Source organism: Centrocercus urophasianus, unplaced genomic scaffold (assembly GCF_019232065.1).
Source record: "Centrocercus urophasianus isolate 14NV4802_14NV808 unplaced genomic scaffold, USGS_Curo_1.0 seq_12, whole genome shotgun sequence".
Lineage (NCBI taxonomy): Eukaryota > Metazoa > Chordata > Aves > Galliformes > Phasianidae > Centrocercus > Centrocercus urophasianus.
In genome coordinates, this window is record NW_024884364.1 from 54,619,429 (window position 1) to 54,640,276 (window position 20,848).

The 20,848-nt window shown below is 35.5% G+C and overlaps 1 protein-coding gene across 1 annotated transcript in view; it reads right to left on the minus strand.

The window, feature by feature from the left end:
- Nucleotides 1-385: 385 nt before the first annotated feature.
- The window catches only part of GABRG3 (gamma-aminobutyric acid type A receptor subunit gamma3), a 286,455-nt gene continuing 265,992 nt past the window's right edge, over nt 386-20,848 (minus strand). Inside the window, exons 7-10 of the mRNA XM_042810309.1 lie at nt 11,977-12,129; nt 4,699-4,895; nt 3,403-3,432; nt 386-775 (exon numbers count right to left, since the gene is read on the minus strand). Coding sequence (XP_042666243.1) covers nt 497-775; nt 3,403-3,432; nt 4,699-4,895; nt 11,977-12,129 — 659 coding nt within the window. The 3' untranslated portion in view covers nt 386-496. The remainder of the gene's footprint in view (nt 776-3,402; nt 3,433-4,698; nt 4,896-11,976; nt 12,130-20,848) is intronic.

Below are 20,848 nucleotides of genomic sequence, written 5' to 3' on the forward strand. Positions count from 1 at the left end.
TTCCCAGAACCTATGGGACATAGCTCAAGTAAGTTTAAATACAAATGAGTAGTTTCATGGGCTTTAGCTTATTTGCTAATGCAAGTGTGTTGTGTCTTGCTCTGAGCCTCAGGGATATGGCAGCATTTTGAAGAAACTATGGGAATGAAGAACAAAATGACATACTTAACCTTTCACTGAACTGTGTATAGCTTCTATGTCAAGGGAGAATAGTAAGAATTCTAATATACAATAATTATTCATAAACATCGCTTACACTACAAATTCAGCTGAATTTTTAGGAATCTTTCCCTTAAAATGAATAGCAGTAAGGAGATAATTCTTCCATGTTTTTCTTTTTAGGCAATTAAAATTCTTCATCACACTCTGTGACGGTGAAGGTTAATGTGGCCTTTATAATTTGAGATGAAACTGACCATGTCCTTCACTTTTGCTGCACTTTCACCATCTCTCCTCAGTGTGAAAACATAGCAGTCTTCACCACTACAGGCAACTTTTAAAGATAGAGGTATCCAACCCAGTAGACCAGGTTAAAGAGCAGGAAGGACGTAGGAAAAAAGACCCTAGAGTAAGAGTCCAATTCTAAGATGTCTATGTGAATCCGTCCTCTCCTCCATGAGCCTGATTTACATTCTTCATAACAACAGAAAAAACTCTGGCAGTCTTTCCCATCCAGACATTCATAGACACATGCCTCTTCAAATTCTTGCCAATACATGGCATTGTTCAATGTGATGACTGTAGTTGGTGGTCTCATATCAAGTACAGAATAATTCTGAGGAGAGAAAAAGAAACAAACAATGTGATGAACTCTTACGGATGATGCACAATTAATAATCATATGAGAAGTCACATGAGACATGAAATCTGAGCTGGGAGTAAGAGGTCAATACCACAGGAATTCTAGATTCAGGGACCAGCTTTCTTTCCATCAAAGGATGCCTTATCAGATGAATTTCCAGAAAGGTGGTGGAGTGCTAAGTTAAATAAGCTGCATTCACTACCTCTTAAACTTACCATTCAAACAGATACAATTTTGCACCAAATAGCCATGACTTAAGTACAGGATTTTAAAACACTGTTTGACAGCTGTCTGAACACGAGCCAGCAGTGTGCCCAGGTTGCCAACAAGGCCAACAGCATTCCGGACTGCAGCACAAATAGTCTGGTCAGCAGGATGTTCCTCTGTACTCAGCCCTGGTGAGACTGGATCCTGATATTGTATTTAGCTTTGAATTCCTCATTACCAGAAAGATATTAAGCTGCTCAAACACATACAGAGAAAAGCAGCAAAGCTGCTAAAGAAACTGAATAAAAAAAACAAACACATGAGCAGTGGCTGAGGGAACTAAGGTTGTTAAGTCTGGCAAAGAGAAGGCTGAAGGGGAACTGCATCAGTCTCAACATGTACCTCAACTGAGGTTGTAGTGAGGTGGTGTTAGTCTCTTTTCTCAGGTGACAAAACATAAAGAAATGGCCTCAAGTTATACAGATGAGCTTTCAGTTGGATATCAGGAAAAAGAATTTATTCACAGGAAGGGTGGGTCAGACATTGGAATTGGCTGCCAAGGGAAGTGGTGGTACCTCTGTCAATTATGTTCTAAGAGATGTGTGCATGGGGCAGTTAGGGATATGGTTCAGTGTTGGATTTGATGGTGTTAGATTGATGGTTGGATCTGATGATCTTAAGGATTTTTTCCAACCTAAATGATTCTATGATTCTATGCTCTTCTTGGTGTCCACCAGGACTCCAAGGTCCTTTTCTGCAAAGTTACTTTCTAACTGAGTGGACCCCACAGTGTACTAATGCCTGGAGTTGTTCTTCCCTGGGAGTTTGTGCTTCTCCTTGTTGAATTTCACAAGCCTTTTTCTCCAGCTTGCTGAGATGGGGCTGGGAGGAGAGCAGTACTCATACAACAGACACCATCTCAGTACCACCTGAGAAATATGCCAAGGTAAGGCACTTCTCAGGTGCCTCATGCAAAACATTTCAGATGCAGTGATGAAACAAGCTTCATAAAATTATTTCAGATATAGCATATGCATGTTCTCCATGAGGAAAAAAATGAGGGGTGGGATTACCTGAACATAGATTGACTAAGATTACTGAAATTTAACCTTTTAAGTTGCATCACTTCAAGGTTGACAAAAACTCAAGCTATCCTGGGAGTAATTGACTTACGTTGTTCAGCTTCTGCAGCATTTTGCATGCAAATTTGTGACACTTTAAAAGTAAGCTCCACTTCAATATTAGGAAATGTTCTCATGTCTTAACATTAGGAAGGGTGGGTAAAAAACTTTAAAAATCTGCAGGTAAACTTCCAAGCAGATAAGACTGACTACCAACCTTAATATTTTAATTGTATTTATTTTTTCTTCTTCAATTGCAAAAAAGGAAATTGCCACTAACCATTCATTGTGCCTTACTGACCAAAGCTTTCTTTTTTTTCAAAATTCTTTCCAAGGAATGACAGCAGTAGTAAATGTATAAATGCAAATCCATTCATTAGGTTATTCATTGTCAATATGCAGACTTTCAGTGCTATGAGCTCTTTAAATGGAACAGAAAACCTTTTAAAAAACTTATTTTAAATTAAGTTTATAATTTGTGAAAGGTAAACTAGCAACGTGAAGCTAGGAATTATAAACAATACACTTCAGCATATAAAAATCAAGAAATATGAAAGAGGTAGTTAAGTTCAATCCCTCTTTGTGTTTGCATTGGATATCCGGAAGTGGACCATTCATCCAGCTGCTACACTGATCTTCTGTATCCTTTATATATATCTGCATATTACAGTATGTATTACAGTTTTAGATTTCAACTGGGTGCTCAACTTAAACTTTATTGCAGCTGAACTTAACCAAACAGTTATCTGGAAATTTGAGGAATATAATTAATTCTATTTTTAGATATGTTTCTAATACACTCCTAATTATGCTAAACTCTTAAACCCAAAATATTTGAAAATCCATCTGAAAGTTTGTGAAAGATTTTACAGATGTACATAAGTTATTTTTTACAAAATTCATTAACTAAAACTCCACATACATTTTTGTTGGACTTGTTCTTAATAATTTTTACTAAAATGTAATGTAGAAGTGCAGCATTACGTACAGCAGAAGAACAGAATTCTTGGCTAAGAATAGCACAAAATATTTACACTTGACCCTTCTCTCTCCCAAATCATTTGATAAGTCTTTACAGAAAGAGGCAGGTATGTTCCTCTACCACAGTCAAAAACAAACTGACCTTTTAACAACAAAGCAAAAACAGTATTTATAGTGAAGTCAGGGTGAAGTATAACACAGCATTATAGCTTTCTCAGGAATTATTGCAAATAAATGTCAACCATACATTCGAGCCGCCATTGCTGTCACAGGACTAAACAGGATACTTACCATCACATGACCAAAACTGACATCAGGTAGCTTAAATAAAGATAAGAAAAGAACTATTCAGAGGAAAATATAAGTATTGCTTCATATGTACCTAATACTAAATACCATTTCTTAAAACACATCTTTAAATGCATTTCTCCCTAAAACTCTTCATACTGAACCTTCAAATTATTTTATGTAATATTCTGCACACTTTGAAACTTCATGGAATCTGGAGAATGTGCACCCTGTTTCCATCCACTTTAAGAATTTATTCAACCTTTTTTATTTTTATTTTTAATTTAGTAAACAATAGCTAAGGATTTCCTCACAAGTTAACTTATATACTATCAATGTTGCATGTCTTCCTTCATCTTCTTTTATGTCTGGAAATACATCTTGCCCACAAGGATACTAAAGACTCTTTCATCCAATTTCTCTATAGGATAGCTATTTTAGTTTGATCATTAGGAAGTTCACTTTGATTGTCCCATAAATTTCTTTTGGTAATACTCTTCTGCCTTTCCCATGTAATGCATTTTTACAAATAGCTATTAGAGGTTTAATGGAGTTTTCATTAACCAAGTTTATTGGTTTTCACGTTTTCTCTAATTCCGTATTATTTTAATCTTTTCCTCTGTTATTTCTTCATTGAATCACTTTCTATAGCTTGTTTCAATCCACTTCTACTTCCTGACCAATTATTCCCAGTATTCACCTTTCTTTCTTTAGTTCCTCCTTCATAGTTTTCCTATTTGACTTTGTATTGCTGTTTTAAATAATTGTATGTAAAGAGCTGGTGTATTGTTATTGCAACGGTCTTTTTGTCTAAAAATGCATCTTTTTTCAAAGACTTTGCAAGTGCCCTCCTTTGTTCTTGTATGTAGGAACATTTGAACACAGGGCTAAAAATAAGTGCTGGTGCCCAATATGAAAAACAAAATCCCATTTTTAAAATTCATAAATATTCCTAGACCTGTTAAGACACAAGATAGCAGATGCATTTGATTATACACTGATGTACATACGATTTCATAATGAGCTGTGATACCTGTTTCAGTGAAGCCCTTTGTGACTACTAGAAGAGTAATGAGGGGGAAAAGGACACATGGGCAGAGTTGCTGCTTCATGGTCAGCAGGTTCCTTCTGTTAAGAACAGAACTCTTGGTAATTACTTTCCATCAGCTTTCAGGGTAAATAATACCTTGAAGTGGGAAAAGGCTAGGAGGAGTGGAGTGTAATGAGATTACAGGATGTTACTAAATGATTCTCAAACCTCTGAGCAACAGTATTGAAAAGAAAACACTCCTGTCTTACCGACTTTTTCTTCTTAGTACAGTTTGGTTTCCTGCAACTGGAGTAGTAGTTGAGCGTTGCGTACTCCATCAGAGCAGCAAATACAAATAGAAAGCATACAGTCACAAACAAATCCATAGCGGTGACATAGGAGACACGGGGTAATGACTTTCTTGCAATGGTGCTCAAAGTTGTCATGGTCAATACTGTAGTAATCCCTAAAGAGAAAAACTGGATTTACTTTTATGTAATATAGTTTCTGCAGGCTTAAAAGAATCTTTGGAAAACTCTACACACAACAGAATACCAAAGCATACACAAATTTTCAGAAGAAAGTCATTCGTTTTGTCTGGCAGTATAAAAATAATGAAAAACAACTGTAGAGGGAGAAGCATTTAGTAAACAAAACTTTCCTCAGTTGTTCATATTTGTCTTTGCAACACAGAAGTTCCCATGCCCCTCAGTATACTTTTCCTCATCTCCTTATATTTTTTTTAAGAAAAGTAAAAGAAAGCCCAACAGAAACCCAGAACCATTAGTACAAAGAAACAAAGCAAAATCCCTAGAAAACATAAATGAAAACATGCTGTTGGCTTTTTTTTTTTCACAGCAATACTCCTCTAGTGAAAAATCTTGTGCTCAAAATAAAAAAATAAAAAAAAGAAAAGAGAGAGAGAGAAAAAAGAAAATAAAATAACTTTTGCTGCTAATTATGAATTTTGAAAATACATTTTCACAACCCTGCTTCCTTGGGAGTGCTCCACTGCTGTTTTCTTTCTGGGTAAGGGAAAACAGATTCTCATACAAGCTTCAGATGCAACCTTAATGGAAATAGCTTTTTCAATTTGTACAAAGCATCACAGCTTAGATTGATATAGTAATAATGAATATAATCGGGATTACTTAGAGTGAAATATCCTGAAACAATAAAACCAGTATTAGAATGAAGTCTATGGGGTGTCAGTTATTTGGCTGTTAGGTAATTCACATCACTCGTGTTAATTCCTCAGCAGAAGATGGCTTCTCATTCCTATTTTGGACTGACGTTTTTAATCATTCGTTATTAACCACAAGTCTTTATATAGGAAAAACTAAAACTCCTCAATGATTTGGAAAGAAAAATAAAGCACTCACTCAAGTAATTCCCAAAAGAGAGCCTGCTCTAAAAACATAACTGTAAGGTAATCTTTCTTTTTATAGTTAAAGTGGTATTTTGCAATGGTACATAGTGTTTGAAATGGCGGGGGATAATTTAAATTACGCCTTATAGTAAAATTACTTTCCACAAATGGAACGGCGGAGAGCAAAAAGTATCAGTGGATTACTTGTGACTACTTTCTCTTTGATAAAGTATGCCCACCTCTGATTTTCAGCACTTGAAACTACAGCAATTCACAAGAATAACCTGCCTCATTCAAACCGTAAAAAAGTCTCTGGAAGAGCCAAAATGACGATTAATGCATGCGCCTGGATTTTCTCTTACAACAAATAATGAATAGAAACAGAAAAAAAAAAAAAAAAAAAATTGCTGAAAAGAAGAAAAAAACAAATAACAACCCAATAATCAAGATCAAAGCAATGCTGGTAGAAAGCGGGAAATGTGGAAAATTTTCCTTCCACGGGAAACAGCCTTATTCTGTGTATGTCATCTCAATATTTGGCACTGTCTTGCACTGGAACCCAGAGCAGCCACTTTAGTTCATTCAAACTTTAAGCTAGCTGATTCATCCAATCGTATATATTCAACAACACAAATAGTACAAAAGAGTTATCCCAGTATGACTGAATACTTTGCAGATTTTTTTCAGGTTTTGTGGTTTTCACTAATTTTCTACTGCTGCTAACGTTAGTCTACACACGAATTGCAATTACATTTTTGAACCTCAACATAGACATGCTTTTAGACTTTGTACGTATCTTCAACATCTAAAAGGTACTTCAAAAATATTTGTTTCATCTCTATTGTATCACAATGTAGGTGGCTGCCATGGTCCAGTAACACCTACAGACCCCTCAACAACAGCTCTGTAGCTAATGAACCTTTTAACAGCTCCAGACACAAACCCTATGCATTCATCAGAGTGATCAACTGCAAAAATTTCCAGTTGCAACAAATGTTGCCTTGACTTGGTCCTTGTTAGCTATAAATATATTTTTCTTCCTGGATGACCATGTTTCAGATTTTGGGAGGAACTTTTTTTTTTTTTTTTTAAAGAAACTGTTAGCATTCAACCTCAACTGTTTTGACAATGAATCATGTTTTGCTATCAAAATATAAAACCTTAGAGAACAGAAAGTTTGAGAATATCACAAACCATCACAATTTCCAGATTATATGTCACATTTCAAATTATGTCAAGGCCATGACATATGAATGCCATGTGTAGAGCTGGAAACATTCAAAGGCAGAACAATCAGATTGTTACTTCCATTATTTATATACAGTATTTTCACAATATGACAACAATTATAGAAGAATCATTCCTCGTTTAAGCTGAGGATTAGACTTGGATTTCAGCTCAGACAAAGAATGAGCTTTTAAAATAACAAAAATTCACTCTCGTATATCAACTTTACCTGACACATTGACACAAGTTTTGAAATATTAAAATGAGTCCTATGAGGACACATGCAGAGAGCAAAGAGAAAGAAGTGTACAAGATGATATTGTTTTACATTCCTATGCAATTGTAAGTCAGAATACGCCAATATTCACATAAGAATAAAATAAAAAAAACACCACTGCCGAATACAATATCTAGATTCCTTACCCTTAGTTCATTTTATCTATCATGTTAAGAAAACTCAGTTTGGTGAGTGGTTTTAAATGCAATAAACTTTGATAGATTAAATTGTTAAGTCTCTCGCCTAGGAGACATCAATACTGTGAAGTGAGCTTTGAATCTGTTATTGAAATTTGCAGTGCTTTGGAACTATTTCAGCAGAAATCTAACATCAGCCAGGAACAGCTTTGAAGTAAGCTAGCTTCAAAAATTTCTGGTAGGTAGGTGTGAGAAGAAGCACATGCTTGTGCATAAATTTCACTTTTGTGACATTTATATTCTCCGAGATACCAAAGATAGAATGAATATTTGATAAATCAAAAAGGGTTTTCCAGTACATCAGTGTAGGTATACAAAATGCATGAGAACACTTTAACCTTTAGATCATTGGCATAAATAGTTATTTAACATAACAGTTGTCAGAAAGCTGCTTACTGTGCAGTGGCATTTCAAGTGAAGTAACAGGAGTATTAGAAACTATTTGGTCAGGGAGGCTCTATTTTTCTTATTTTCCCATAGGAAAAAGTATATTGGTTTACCCAAGTTTATAAATTTATAAATTTACCGAAGTTTATTGTTTATAAACTTCATTTCTTCACCTTTCTGGTCTGGCATCTGTTTTGAGCATTTGCTTTATTTTTCCATGGAAGGAACTTAAGGCAAAATGACAAGGACAGCAATGTTCACTTTTTCTTAAACATCATCTCTAACTTCTTTTATACCAAAGCATCGCTGCCCTTGATACCTACTACGTTTTTTAAGCTTCCACCTGAAGTTGCTGTACAGTAACTGTCTCTTCATATTATACATTATAGCCATTTTTTAAGAAGCAGGGGGGAGCTCAGATGAAAGCTTTGGTTTAACTTAATTCCCTTCATCCTCAAGAAAAACAGCCCTCTATTTTTCAGATCATAACTTTTCTTCAGACACTTGCTGGCTGTTCTTGACTGTGAACATCGGGAGAAGATCATTTTGATTACCAGAGACAGGTAAATACAGCAGAAAGCTATTTTTTCCCCTCTGAATGGAGAAGAGAAGAGTATAGCTAGAGATCACAAAACACAGTTCTCATGCAACAGCTGAATTCTATTTCCATTTTCCCACTGACTCTTCAAGTGTCCTGGAGTGAATCACACTAACACTCTTGGCCTCAGCCCCTCAAAGAGCGTGTTAAAAAGGGGCTGTGATGCCAAGTTTTTAGAAACCACTTAAATGCCTTTAGACAGTGCTGCTGAAAGCATTATTATGGTCCCATTTTTTCCTTCAGCAAAATATCCCTGACTGCATTTAGTTTTCCAGAACAAAAATTACTTATTACTTAGAGTTATTCAGAAAGGGGTAAAACCCGTCCTTCATATAACCCTGAGTAGTTGCCAATAGCTTAGAAAATTACTCATTAATTTCAGAGAGTGAAATGTTTCCCTGATGCTAGTCCTTCACATTAATGCAGTTATACTCAGGGCAGTTTTGGTGCACCGAGTATGCAATTCATTTCAACTAATTAGCAGGATAATTTCAGTGGTTTGCCTCTGGCTGTATTACTCAGATTTTACCATGTGCCACTCTCAAAATGTGGAAGTGTGTTGCTCAGATAGATTTATAGCTTCTGTTATACAGGCAGACCTACAGTAAGTTGGGAACATTTGCATCTGGCATCCCAAGAGTCAAGAGGCCATTTGCAAATTGGGAGTAATGGGTCTCTGATCATGTACAAAAAGAGGTGACCCATATACATATTATTTTCTAGTCACTTGACTTTATTTATAAGAAAGTTTTATTTTATTTTAATTTTCTATCACAGTTTTTATGAGTTAGCAATCACAGCCACTGGATACAGCCTTGGAATATCTCACTTTCAAGGTCTTACTTCAAATTCACAACCTTAATATAGAAATACATTTTTTCTCTGATCTTATTGCTGGTAACAGGGGGGAGGCAAGGAGAGCCACACTGTTATGATCAGTATCCTACTTTTGATTCTAATTAATTTAAAACTGAGTTGTGTGGTGTGGAGAACTACTCTCAGAGACAGGGTATGAAGTCTGCCTCCAGAAAATTAGTAATGCTAGACACCTTTTATCCCTTTTTGCTTTTCTGGTAAAAATAAGCATTAAGGAAGATAAGTCAAATGGATGCTCTGCACACACATGGGGCTTTGTAGTTGAAAACAACAGAGCACGGTCAATCTTTTCTTCTCCACTGAGCCATTCAATTTCAGAAGAAAGTTGTTCCACAGGAAAGTATGCTAAAGGCCTATTCAACTTTCTGGCCACCAGAGGAAACAGCCAGGAATAGATAATCACGCAGGTGCTCTGTCCTCACTGTTAGTCTATCTTCACATTGCCTTGGAGGTAGAAGGGGTCACAGATTAGACTCTTAGGGTCTTCCGTATTGCCAGAGCACTCTGGCACTCAGAAAATGTTAGTTGGACACACAAGATGATGCATGGCTACATTTGTCAGTTTTACAAACTCCTGTAGCAAATCTTGCAGATTTCAATTTTGAGCTCACCTCATGCAAAAAGGGTTTTAATACAGAATTATCTGTAAAATATGAACTAATGTTGTCTGCTTGTACTTGCCCTATTAAAGGTTCTTTTAGGTTTTCCTTACTATTGATCCTGCTACCATCCACTGAGTCGCTCTTGGCTTGAAAGATGTCCCTTGTCATTCACTAAGATTTAAAGCTGATACAACCTCTACCTAGAAAGATGTCTAAGGATTGAGAGTGGCATGGTTGGCATATAGGCTTTTTTGCTTAGGCTAGTGAGGGACTCATTCTTAGAGAGTATTTTCAATAATATAATTCTTCTGTCATTCAGCAGAAGGTTAATGAACTATGGGAACATAGATGATTTAGAAAGATGGCTTTCATACCAGGTGTTAGTATACTTTGAACAGATGACAATATGCTTTTGGTGTAAGTTAAGGACTTAGAAAGCGGGATTAGAATTCTGGAAGAGTTCAAGTGACTTTGCAGCTAAAATCTCATTCAAAGTCAGTGGGCTTCAAAATCTCTTTAGCACCTCCTTTTTATTTTTCCCTTCAGATCCGTCAGGGGGCGTAGGCTGGAAACTAGAACACTTAAAACTGGTGGCTTCTCAGAATTATTAGTTCAGGAGAGGGACAGCGAGAAACAGGATAAGTCATTTTAAAGTAATATATAAAGGCAGCACTGTTGAACAAGTTGTCCTCCTGAGATCAAGTACAGCACCTGTGTTTTGTTGTTTGGAAGAGAGCAGACAAATGAATTTGCACAAAAATTAACAACCATTTCTGGTAAATGCTTACTTATTTGGGTGGAATGGGATGACAAATACTTGATCAGAAGCTTAGGAGAGTGAAAGTTCATGCAAATGGACTTTCCTATCATGTGGTTTGAATAAAGGTCCACTGTCTCACAGAAGGCCTCGAGAATCCCATGCCTGCTGTATTCATGCAGTCTCAGGGTAAACAGCCCATCTGTATCCTTTGTCCTAGCACTTCCTTGCAGCAGTGCCTCCACCTCAAACTAGGGGATTCAGTTGCTTTTACAAATGTTTTCGGTCCAAAAAATGTTATCTGTTCAAAAAATCAAGTGAGTTGGTTTTCAATAATCTGTTGTTTTGCGTTGGAATGATTTAGAGGGCACACTTGGTTAAACAGAGATGTGAGAAGCTCCAACAGGAGGAAGCAATGAATAGCTGAGAACGGTAACACCTACTTTTGAAAATATATATGTAAAACATGACATACCTCCCCTTTTTCCTATACTAGTGTAAATTTTTCCTGACTGAATAAATTAGTGATCTGCAGTGCTGGCAACCTCAGTCTGAACCAAAATGTTTTTCTTTCAGTTCTGATGTACACCTATAAGGCTGTTGTCATACGACCTTATGCCCTTGACACTTGTAAAAAGCTGCAGGTTTTCATATAGACATAAGAAAAAATGGTCAGAGTTTCTTGGTGTATCCTAAAGCACAGTGCCAAATAGCAAACAGTTGTCCTGACATAAATGACCTGCTGAAAAATCTTTTTCAGAACAACATATGAAAAATATCTACACGCCTAGAATGGGGCTTAACTTCAAGCTTACAAACATAAAACATTTTGAATGAACTAATATTATTATATCCCACAGTTTTTTAGTATACATACGACATCATATCCTGTAGGGAAAGAGTTTCAGAAGAAAAAGAAGCCAGCAGTACAATTAATTTATTCTTTAAAAATGTCACTGAAATATCATAGTGAGAACAAGGGGAGAGCCATTAGTTCTAGAATATTATGCAAAATATGTGGCAGTGTCATTCCAAAGGGTCAGGGTAGTTTACTTTTAATTACCCTTTAAAAGGCAGAAAACAAAAGGCTTCATTGATAAATAGGCTTCATCGATAAATAGACAGGAGTCTGCAAGACATGGTAGCATTAATATAAAGCATATATCTTGTGGTCTTTTTGAAAGGAAGCTGACATTTTCAAATTACAGTATAGAAACTACATGAAGAGAGCAGAGAAAGAAATTATTAACAACTTACCTAATGCTGTTCTTGCTGGTGTGGCATCTTTTTTAATCCAAAAGGACACCCAGGAAAGTACAACAGTTAATATACAGGGAATGTATGTTTGAATAGTGAAGTATCCCATTCTTCTACTTAAGTCGAAGTATATAGTCATGACTACATAATCACCTGCAATAATAGCAGAGAAAATAAATTGACATTGTGGTGAGATACAGGTAGTTCTTCATTGTGCCATGTTTTTAAGCTCCATAAAATACAGCATGTAAAATGTTTCTCAATGTTTCGGGAGAATCTGAACAATAGTGTTCACATAAAGACAAGAATTGAAATAAACTTGTCCATTCTAATTTCCTATAGTTTACGTCTCTGAAAATGTTGACCTATTTGAACAGGCAGAGGCTCTTGGGAATCCTTCATGATGAGTAATCTTTTGAAAGGCATCTTGGCTTTCCAAACTTGGTATTTCTGAATGGGTGAGTGGCCACAAACATGAATCTACCTTCATTCACTAGATGTGGAAGCAGCCCCCATAAAATCTCTCCTTCAGCAGACTGTGCTGTCCTTCTTGCAGATTTGAATGACTTCTGTTGCCTTTTCCTAACATGTGAATCAGGTGGTAGGGGTCTGTATGACAAAGTGTAGCATGCACACCAGTATGCCTTTATATAATAAGTTATTTATAGACACTGGAGCCTTGATGCTGGTGAAAGAGGTCAGAATACATACTTTTAAAGGTCACATCACTATAAATCAAGAGTCTGCTTTTATCACAATTCCTCCATCTAAAAGTAGTAATGGTCACTTGTGGTACTGTAAACTTCCAGAAGATGAGCCTGGACATAATGCTTATTATTCTGCAGGATACTAAAAATCATAAGATCAAGAGCTCAGTAAGAAGCCTGTTTTATCTCACATTATATGATTTTCTTCACACTATCTCTTCTGCTAATCTTCACAACTCCATAGGGGATAACAATCTGTCCCTCTCTCTCTACATAGTAGACACCTTATCACCTCTATCCTCAGTAGCAGCTCCCTCAGTTTCACAGCTGTTAACTATCCTTTTCTCTCAGACAGCCACAGTGATTAACAATAATGAAATTGAACTGAGACCAATTTCTGTACTTTGCTTGGAGTATGTTGATTCAATTTTAGATGTGAAGACGAGCTTATAAGCCAGAGAACTTTTGTGGGTTTTTTTGTTTTTTTCTTTTTGTCTGACTATGTCACTTGACTAATAAATTATATTGCTTCTTGGTACAAGCCTTGCTTTTCTAGAATCAGATATTTGCAAAAGATGTAATTTACTATAGATAGGTAAATCTGTCCTGTTACAGTAAAATTCCAAAACAAATTGATAGCACAGAGGAATTAGTTCCCAACAGATTGGTAACTGAGAATGTATAAACAAAATCACTGAATACAGTGGATATTTTGACAATAGCAAAATATGACACAGAAAATAAATTAATTCAGTAAAAATAACTTCCACCCAAAGAAACTCTGAAGGCCACTATAAAATGAGTGATCTTCCATAAGTTAAAATGTCAAAGGTAAATAAAAATCTGAGGGTGGCATTTAGGAAGAGAAACTTAGAATGAGTCAATAAGAAATGTTCTATGTGTTAGGACATTATTTTAAGATAGCTCCAAATTGGAAGAGGTTTAATATGCTCATGGGTACTTCCACCATGCCTAAGTTAGATGAATGGATGGATTTTCATGAGTGCTGTGCAAGTACAAACCTTATGACCCCAAGAACTTGGACATTCATTCCAAAATTCCTCATGCATTTAACACCGAAAAACAAAGCTTTAATACTAGAGCCCAGTGCTGTTACAAGCACAGAGCACTGTAATACATCATAATGTAGTGAGCCTTGTAGGTTTTCATAGACTGGTTAATTTCATTCCACTAATCCCCAGCACTTTTCTCCCTGCAGGGAATGGCAGCAGGGAAGTGACGTGGGTAAGTATCCACTGGTCCTTCTGGCTTATTATTAAACTGTATCAGCCTTCTAATCTTCGACTGAGAAGAACAAAACCAACTACCCAGTGTGGCTCATCTGAATTTTACAAAGAACTGCAAATTCCCAAGTATCCAACAAAGACCCATAAAAGCACTTAAGGAATATGAAATCCTAGGATAATGATTGGTTCAATTCATTTAACCACTAACTTCTTTTCTTGCCTGAAATTCACACAAAAAATTCTCACGTGAAGAAGGGAGACACAGTCATATAAGCAGCAGCCGCGCATATGAATTTATATACTGTACCCTCTGTGATGTTCTCTAACTTACATATTGATAGGCAATATAAAAAAAACATTGGGAGAATAATTTTGATCAGTAGAATTACTGGCACACAGTGGAGTAAGATAAGAATTATCTGGTTTTCCTACAAGAATTTTGCAGAACGTGGAGAGGACACAGCTTGGAGAATAACAATATTGATGGTAATGCATAGGAAAAGGAGAAGGAAATCACCACTGCTGAAATGGAGGCCAAATGTAAAAATGTTGGGGGTGCTGTTAAAGATAAACCCTTTTCTGTACTACATGTACTGAATGCATTTTTTAATAGTTTTTGTAAATTTTAGTTTACAAGTAAGTGACCACTTCAGTTCTATCTTCAGTTAGTGTTGGGACACTTGAATAGTTTTTTCTGCATATGGAAGAGCAGATCTGTGTATGCTGCGGCTACTTTCCTTGATGTACTGCTTCAGGATGCATTATTGTTATCAAAGTCTAAATTACACCTTCCAGAAACGTGCACTATTCTCTCGGTATCTAAAAGCACTTGGCTGCAGCTTAAAGAAAACTAACTGTGCAACATACATTTCAGAATTTCTCTATATATGCAAAATAACTTGACAGGTACTTAACACTCATGACAAACTAACTTTCAGAACAAAGAAACATTCCCCTCTTCTAAAAGACCTGACCTAAAACCCATTCTGTATGTCCTGCAGGCATGAGCAACCCAAAGGACAGAAAAAGCTTTCAAAGACACTGCATTCTTTCTCCTTGCTTCATTACCAGCCTTCGCAACCCCATCAGCCATTACTGCGACTGTTCGGACAGAAGCTAGGGCTTATTATGCGACAAAACCCTGCAGACAAGACGGGAAAACACTCCTAACTTCATATCATTAAATCAGTGTTCTTGATTTAAAAGCAATCACAGAATGATTGCCTGCCTAGGAACCACTGTGATAGCAAGTATTAGGAAACTTTGAAATTCAGAGAGGAATTCTACTTTTTAACAGCTTAAGGAATTTCTCAGGAAGGCAAACTAACTTTTAACCGAACTATCAGACCAATTCACTGTAATAATGAAAAGTACCTTACGGCAAAATAATCCATGATAGTTTTCTATAACAAGAACAAAAGATGCATCTTGAGGCAGGAGAAACGCAGCAAGGCTTCCCGTGAAACCAAAATAACCACTGTCTGACCCATAGAACTTGTATTAGTTGAACATTTCAGTATGAAAATAGGACACCATTTGGAACAATAATAATTTTATAAGGAATAATCACTGTGGATTTTAAAGAACAGTGCTGAACTGTAGTCTATTTCCATTTTTTTATTGAACATTAAGGACATGCTTGACAGAATTGCCAGAATTTTATCTGCATTGCACGAAGGACAGTTCCCTTTAAGGATAGAATATTTTAAGAAAATATTCTAAAAATATGTATTTACTCAAACCACATTGTACTATCTTATCGCATGCTTTCAGTTATCCTCCCATTATACTCTGAAGTTAACGATTACTGCATTCCCAATTATCTCAGAAAAAAAGAAAATTAAAAGATGAATGACTTTACAAAAACTGCAATATGAAACTACAGTGTATACATGGAACAATTTCAGCAGGTAAGTGGAAGCTCACAATCTAATTGTCCATCACTAGCATTGAAGAATAATGAGGAGTGGCAGAGTTTGCCCATGTTGTCACAAGAGTTAATTACAGGGAAAAGAAAGAAGCATAGTCACTAGAAAGACTCACACAGTATGTCACGAGTATTTCTTTAGCAGTGAAAGCACAGTCTACATTGAGGCACCTTCCCTATTATTTTAACAAATCATATTTATCTAATAGCGAGCAACTTAATTTTCTAAGATTTAGTGCTTCATCTTTTCTTCATTTTGTTTTTATTTGAAAGCAAGAGAAGACAATATTTAATCCTGTTATTTAATATGCACATCCTTCCAATTCACTTTTTGATTTTTACTTCCCCAAGCCCCCTAGTTTTGTTTCAGGAGCTAGGTTTATGTGATTTCTTAACCAGCTGGAAATTTTCTAATTGTTTGGCCACTGCCTATCATGCTTACAGTATAGCGTCCTTGAGTTACACATACAGTTAATTTCTGTGCAATATAGGTGATTTGAAAACTATTAGCTAAAGCTAAGGAACAACTTCTGTTGTAGAACACATTGGTCAGACAGATGACAAGTAAAAGCAGTGGAAAACAAATTTTAATCTAAATCAGCAGTTAGATTTTGTCAAATGTTCACTATAGAGTTTTTGTTTTTGTAAAAGACTCATGCTGTTGTGCTAGTGCAGGTGTCAGCTGGGGCAGTATAGATTGTAGATATGCATGTTTCAGGTTCAAGGGCTGGTTTTGGGCTGCAGACCTTGCACATTCTGGAAATAATATTTCAGTACAGAGTAAGAATGAAACAGAGACTGTCGTAAAAAATGCAGTGCTGCCTAATTCACAATTAGGCAATTCCTAATTCCTAATTCCTCCAAATCAGACAAAACAGTCTTGCAAACTAGGCTTTTTAATATCCCAGGCCATCAAGCCAAACACTCAGAAGCAGACCCACTTGAAGTACAAATACCGTTGTGGTTTAACCCAAAAAGCACTGATTTGCTCACTTCCCACCCTCCCCAGTAAGATAAAGGAGAGAACTGTAAACAAAATAGAAAATACAGTTTCAGAAAAAATCTATTTACTAAGACAGAAGAGGAAAGTAGAAAAGAAAAAAAAAAAAAAAAAAGCAATTATAGCAAGATATGAGCGCCGTCCAGAAAGTAATGCTTGCTATTTTATTATGTTAAAGCATGGTGTCAGAGACAGATGTTGTATGGCAGAAATATATCTATATCTATATCTATCTATATCTATCTATATATCCATATCCATATCTATATCTATATCTATCTATATCTATATATCTATATCTATATCTATCTGTATCAACTATATCTAACTATATCATCTATATCTATATCTACACCTACCTCTATCTCCATCCACAATGCACCTACCTCTATCTCTATCCACAATGCAACTACTGGGCATCTGACACTCTGCTCACTGACTGATGAACCAAAAGTGATGAACCAAACCAACCAACACCCAGCCAATCCCTGAGCAGCAGTCTTCTTGCTAGAATTGTTCAAATGAAAAGAGATGGATCAGGATTTCTTGAAGTACACTGTCTAACACTAACAGCTCAGCAGCTGGTCTGCCTACCAGTAGGCAGAGTCAGTATCTCACTCTAAGCTGATTTTCTCAGATCTCTCAAGCCCAGGTTTGGAGTAGGTTTAAAATTTGAAGTTCCAAAGATCTAGTAAAATTGCAGAGGAAACAGGAAGACTGCCTCACCAAAAAGGATTTATATTCTTACAAGAGAAAACACAAAAAGTGAAAATTCAATATTGTGGTTCTCTTAGAGTGAAAATGGAAAAAAAAAAAAAAAAAAAAAAAAAAAAAAAAAAAAAAAAAAAAAAAAGAGTAATAAGAAAAGTCATGAAACTGTCATTAAAAGTGTCTATCTTTTTGAGCAACTGTGTAAGCAATTGAGAAACATTGAGGACTTCTTGTATGCTTTTTTGTGACTTCTTAAAAATGTGTCAGTCAGTGCACATCAAATGTCTCCACCATCAGGTACAATCTTTGATCCAGATCACTCTAGAACAAATGCTTCCAAGCCAAAACGAAGAATAAAATGACCTAGGTAATTCTGTTATTTAAGGTCTTGTCTTCCTGGTGATGTCATGCACTTGGATGGGAGCATAATACAGCAAAAAAAACCCCACCTTTGCATCCTAAATACTGAATGTTCTTGTAGTGGTAGCTCGCACTACACACACATTTTCTTTATAAGCTGTATAGTTAAATACACAAGAAAAGTATACAGGTCTTCAGATTTGGTATTTGTTGCATTCTCATGGCTGTTATGAGATGCCCTGTCACTGCTAAAAACCTTATATAATAGCCATTGTACCAATAGAGAAAAAAAAGCTTTCTGTCCAAAGATCTTTTTGAATTTATAATTGCCTTTGGCCTCATCAGTATGCGCATGTGTGCAGTCGTAACTCAGAGGTGGTTTTCATCACTTATAATTGAAATGTAGACTTTCCAGAAATACGTGCATGTCACAAGTGCTAATTCATTACTTCTGTTATCATGGATGAATTACTATACCAGAAAAATAAAAAGAAACCTAACACTAACTATATTGTATCTGCTTGTAGACATCATATGCAGTTATATATAGATATATTTTTATAAGTAGGCATAATAATCAAATGTTGACAAATTACTCTTTGGTGTGAAGAGCAAAGTTCAGATCCCAGATAGTACGAAGAAGGCAGGTTTTTCTAACTCAGGAAAGACTATGTCTTAAATTATCAGAACTGAAACAAATCATGGCCTGATTTAGTTTGGTTTTGTATGTGCCTATAATATAACAATATAATATTGAGGAACATATTTCTACTTGAGGCTATGTTTTTTTAATAGATATATATCACTATCAAAAATTGCATTTCTGATATTTGTTCTTCCTTACACGATGACATTTCAGTTTCTTTGATTCAAGTAGAATTTTCTAAAGATTTTTTGCAAAATGTGCTATTAAATAAATTATTGTCTGCTTTTAAAAGTTAAGCCTATATTTCCAGTTCCTTCATCCTCTAATTCTGGCATTTATTATTAAATCCGGAGAACCAATTAAATCATTTAAAGCTCTAATTTCTTCATAGTGTTATTCTTTTCATAGTTATTAGCATGGATAGGTAGTAAAATTGAACTCCTAATGAAGAACTGAACTGAAAAGTAAATGAAAGATCCTTTTATTTCTTGTGCCCTAACCAATTCATTATATGTTGTACCAGCACTTTCAAAAGCAGCCACTTTTGATTGAGCTGTTATATTTCACTGTATTTAGCTGTGGCCCATATCCTCTGTTAAGTGCATGGAATGCTCTGAAGGTAAGTGGGAGATGAATTAACTTCCATTATTATGACTGACTTCCAAAATGAATTCTGAGATTATGAACTTCGCAACAAAAAGTATGATTGATTATAGTGTTTGATTGCATGATTAATAATGTTTTGCTTATATGTAATACTTACATATTTATGTGCTTTTATACGTACATAGTTATACGTTATAACTATGTTATAACACATTCATCTATTCATTCATCTCAGTCCTACTACTGCACATAATACTCTTCAAAGAAGGCTATGTGAAGTTAAAGCAACTTATTTGTCTGTGTGATATTACAACAGCATTACAAGCATCAGAATTGTGTTCAGACTGTTCACTCCTATTATCTTCGGATATAATGATATTTTTATTTTAGAACAAAAAATATCATTTTATATGTTCTTTTAAATAGAGTATTAATAAAAACGATATATCTTTAATTTGACTAAAGTTACAAATAATATCGGAAAACCCTTAAAAAATGCAATTACATCAAGTCATATAACGAGAATGAAAATGTACTGCCACAATCATTTCATCCATGATTACAAGTCCAGTCTGATTCCTTGCTTAACAGTAGTAAAAGCTACACACATAACCTCTATTTTCATTCACGCATCAAGCTGAGAGAAAATCAGTACACAACTATGGTGTAGCATGCATGAACCCTTAATCATTATTCATAAGAAGATATTGCTGTTTACCATATCTAGGTTCCCTTTTCTAAGAGACTAGAGGCAAAGAAAAGCAGAAAGCAGATGAAATAAAAACAATAATGAATTACCATACCTATCCATGTCAGTAAATGTAGACATAGAATTGGAGTGAAAATGAGTATCATTTACATAGGAATCATTATTGAAGAGGGTTTACAGATTGGGAATTGTGCTGTTCTTTCAGATCAAAACATTTTTCATGCTTTGCAGAGTATCAAATACTGTAGGAAGTCTGAGAAAATACAACATTAAGAACTTCTGCATTCATTTTGCTGTAAAAAAAAAAAAAAAAAAAAAAAATCATGATTGGAAACCAGAAGTTTTATGTCATCTATCAATGCTGACCACTTCTTTATTTTTAGGACTGAATTTCTCATGAGAGCTGTTATTTGTGGAAGGAAGCCCCTTTGTACTGAAGGCTCCTGTAAAGTCCCACAAGACTGGGTTTTGTGAGCCTGTACTTCCAAGACCAGTTGCAATAGTTTTCATTTTACCAAAAAAACTAATTTCAACTTTTCCAAATAAAATTACCTATTTTTCTTCTACAGAATCTAATTTTATATTCCTTTTTTTTTTAATGATGAAAATGCAACACTGCACCTGAATCACTAGAAGACTAACCCAGTTCTGCAAATGGCACTCTGGAAAAGAATACAGAATCATGGAAGCTTTGAATCTTCAAGCTTGGAAAAGATCTTTAAGACCATCCAGTCCAACCATCAACACATCACCAACATTGTATCAGGTTTCTCTGAATTAATCACTGTTGTAAACACAATAATTATAGATGAAATAGAACAACTTCTACAAAAGCATACTGTGTCCATATAAAAAGTATCTACTAATAGGAGCTGTACTGCAGCCCTTTAAGTCCTTTCAATGCTTAGATATTTCCACTGTAAAAACCACGTGCTTTTTTCTTTATCTGCAGTTGTTTA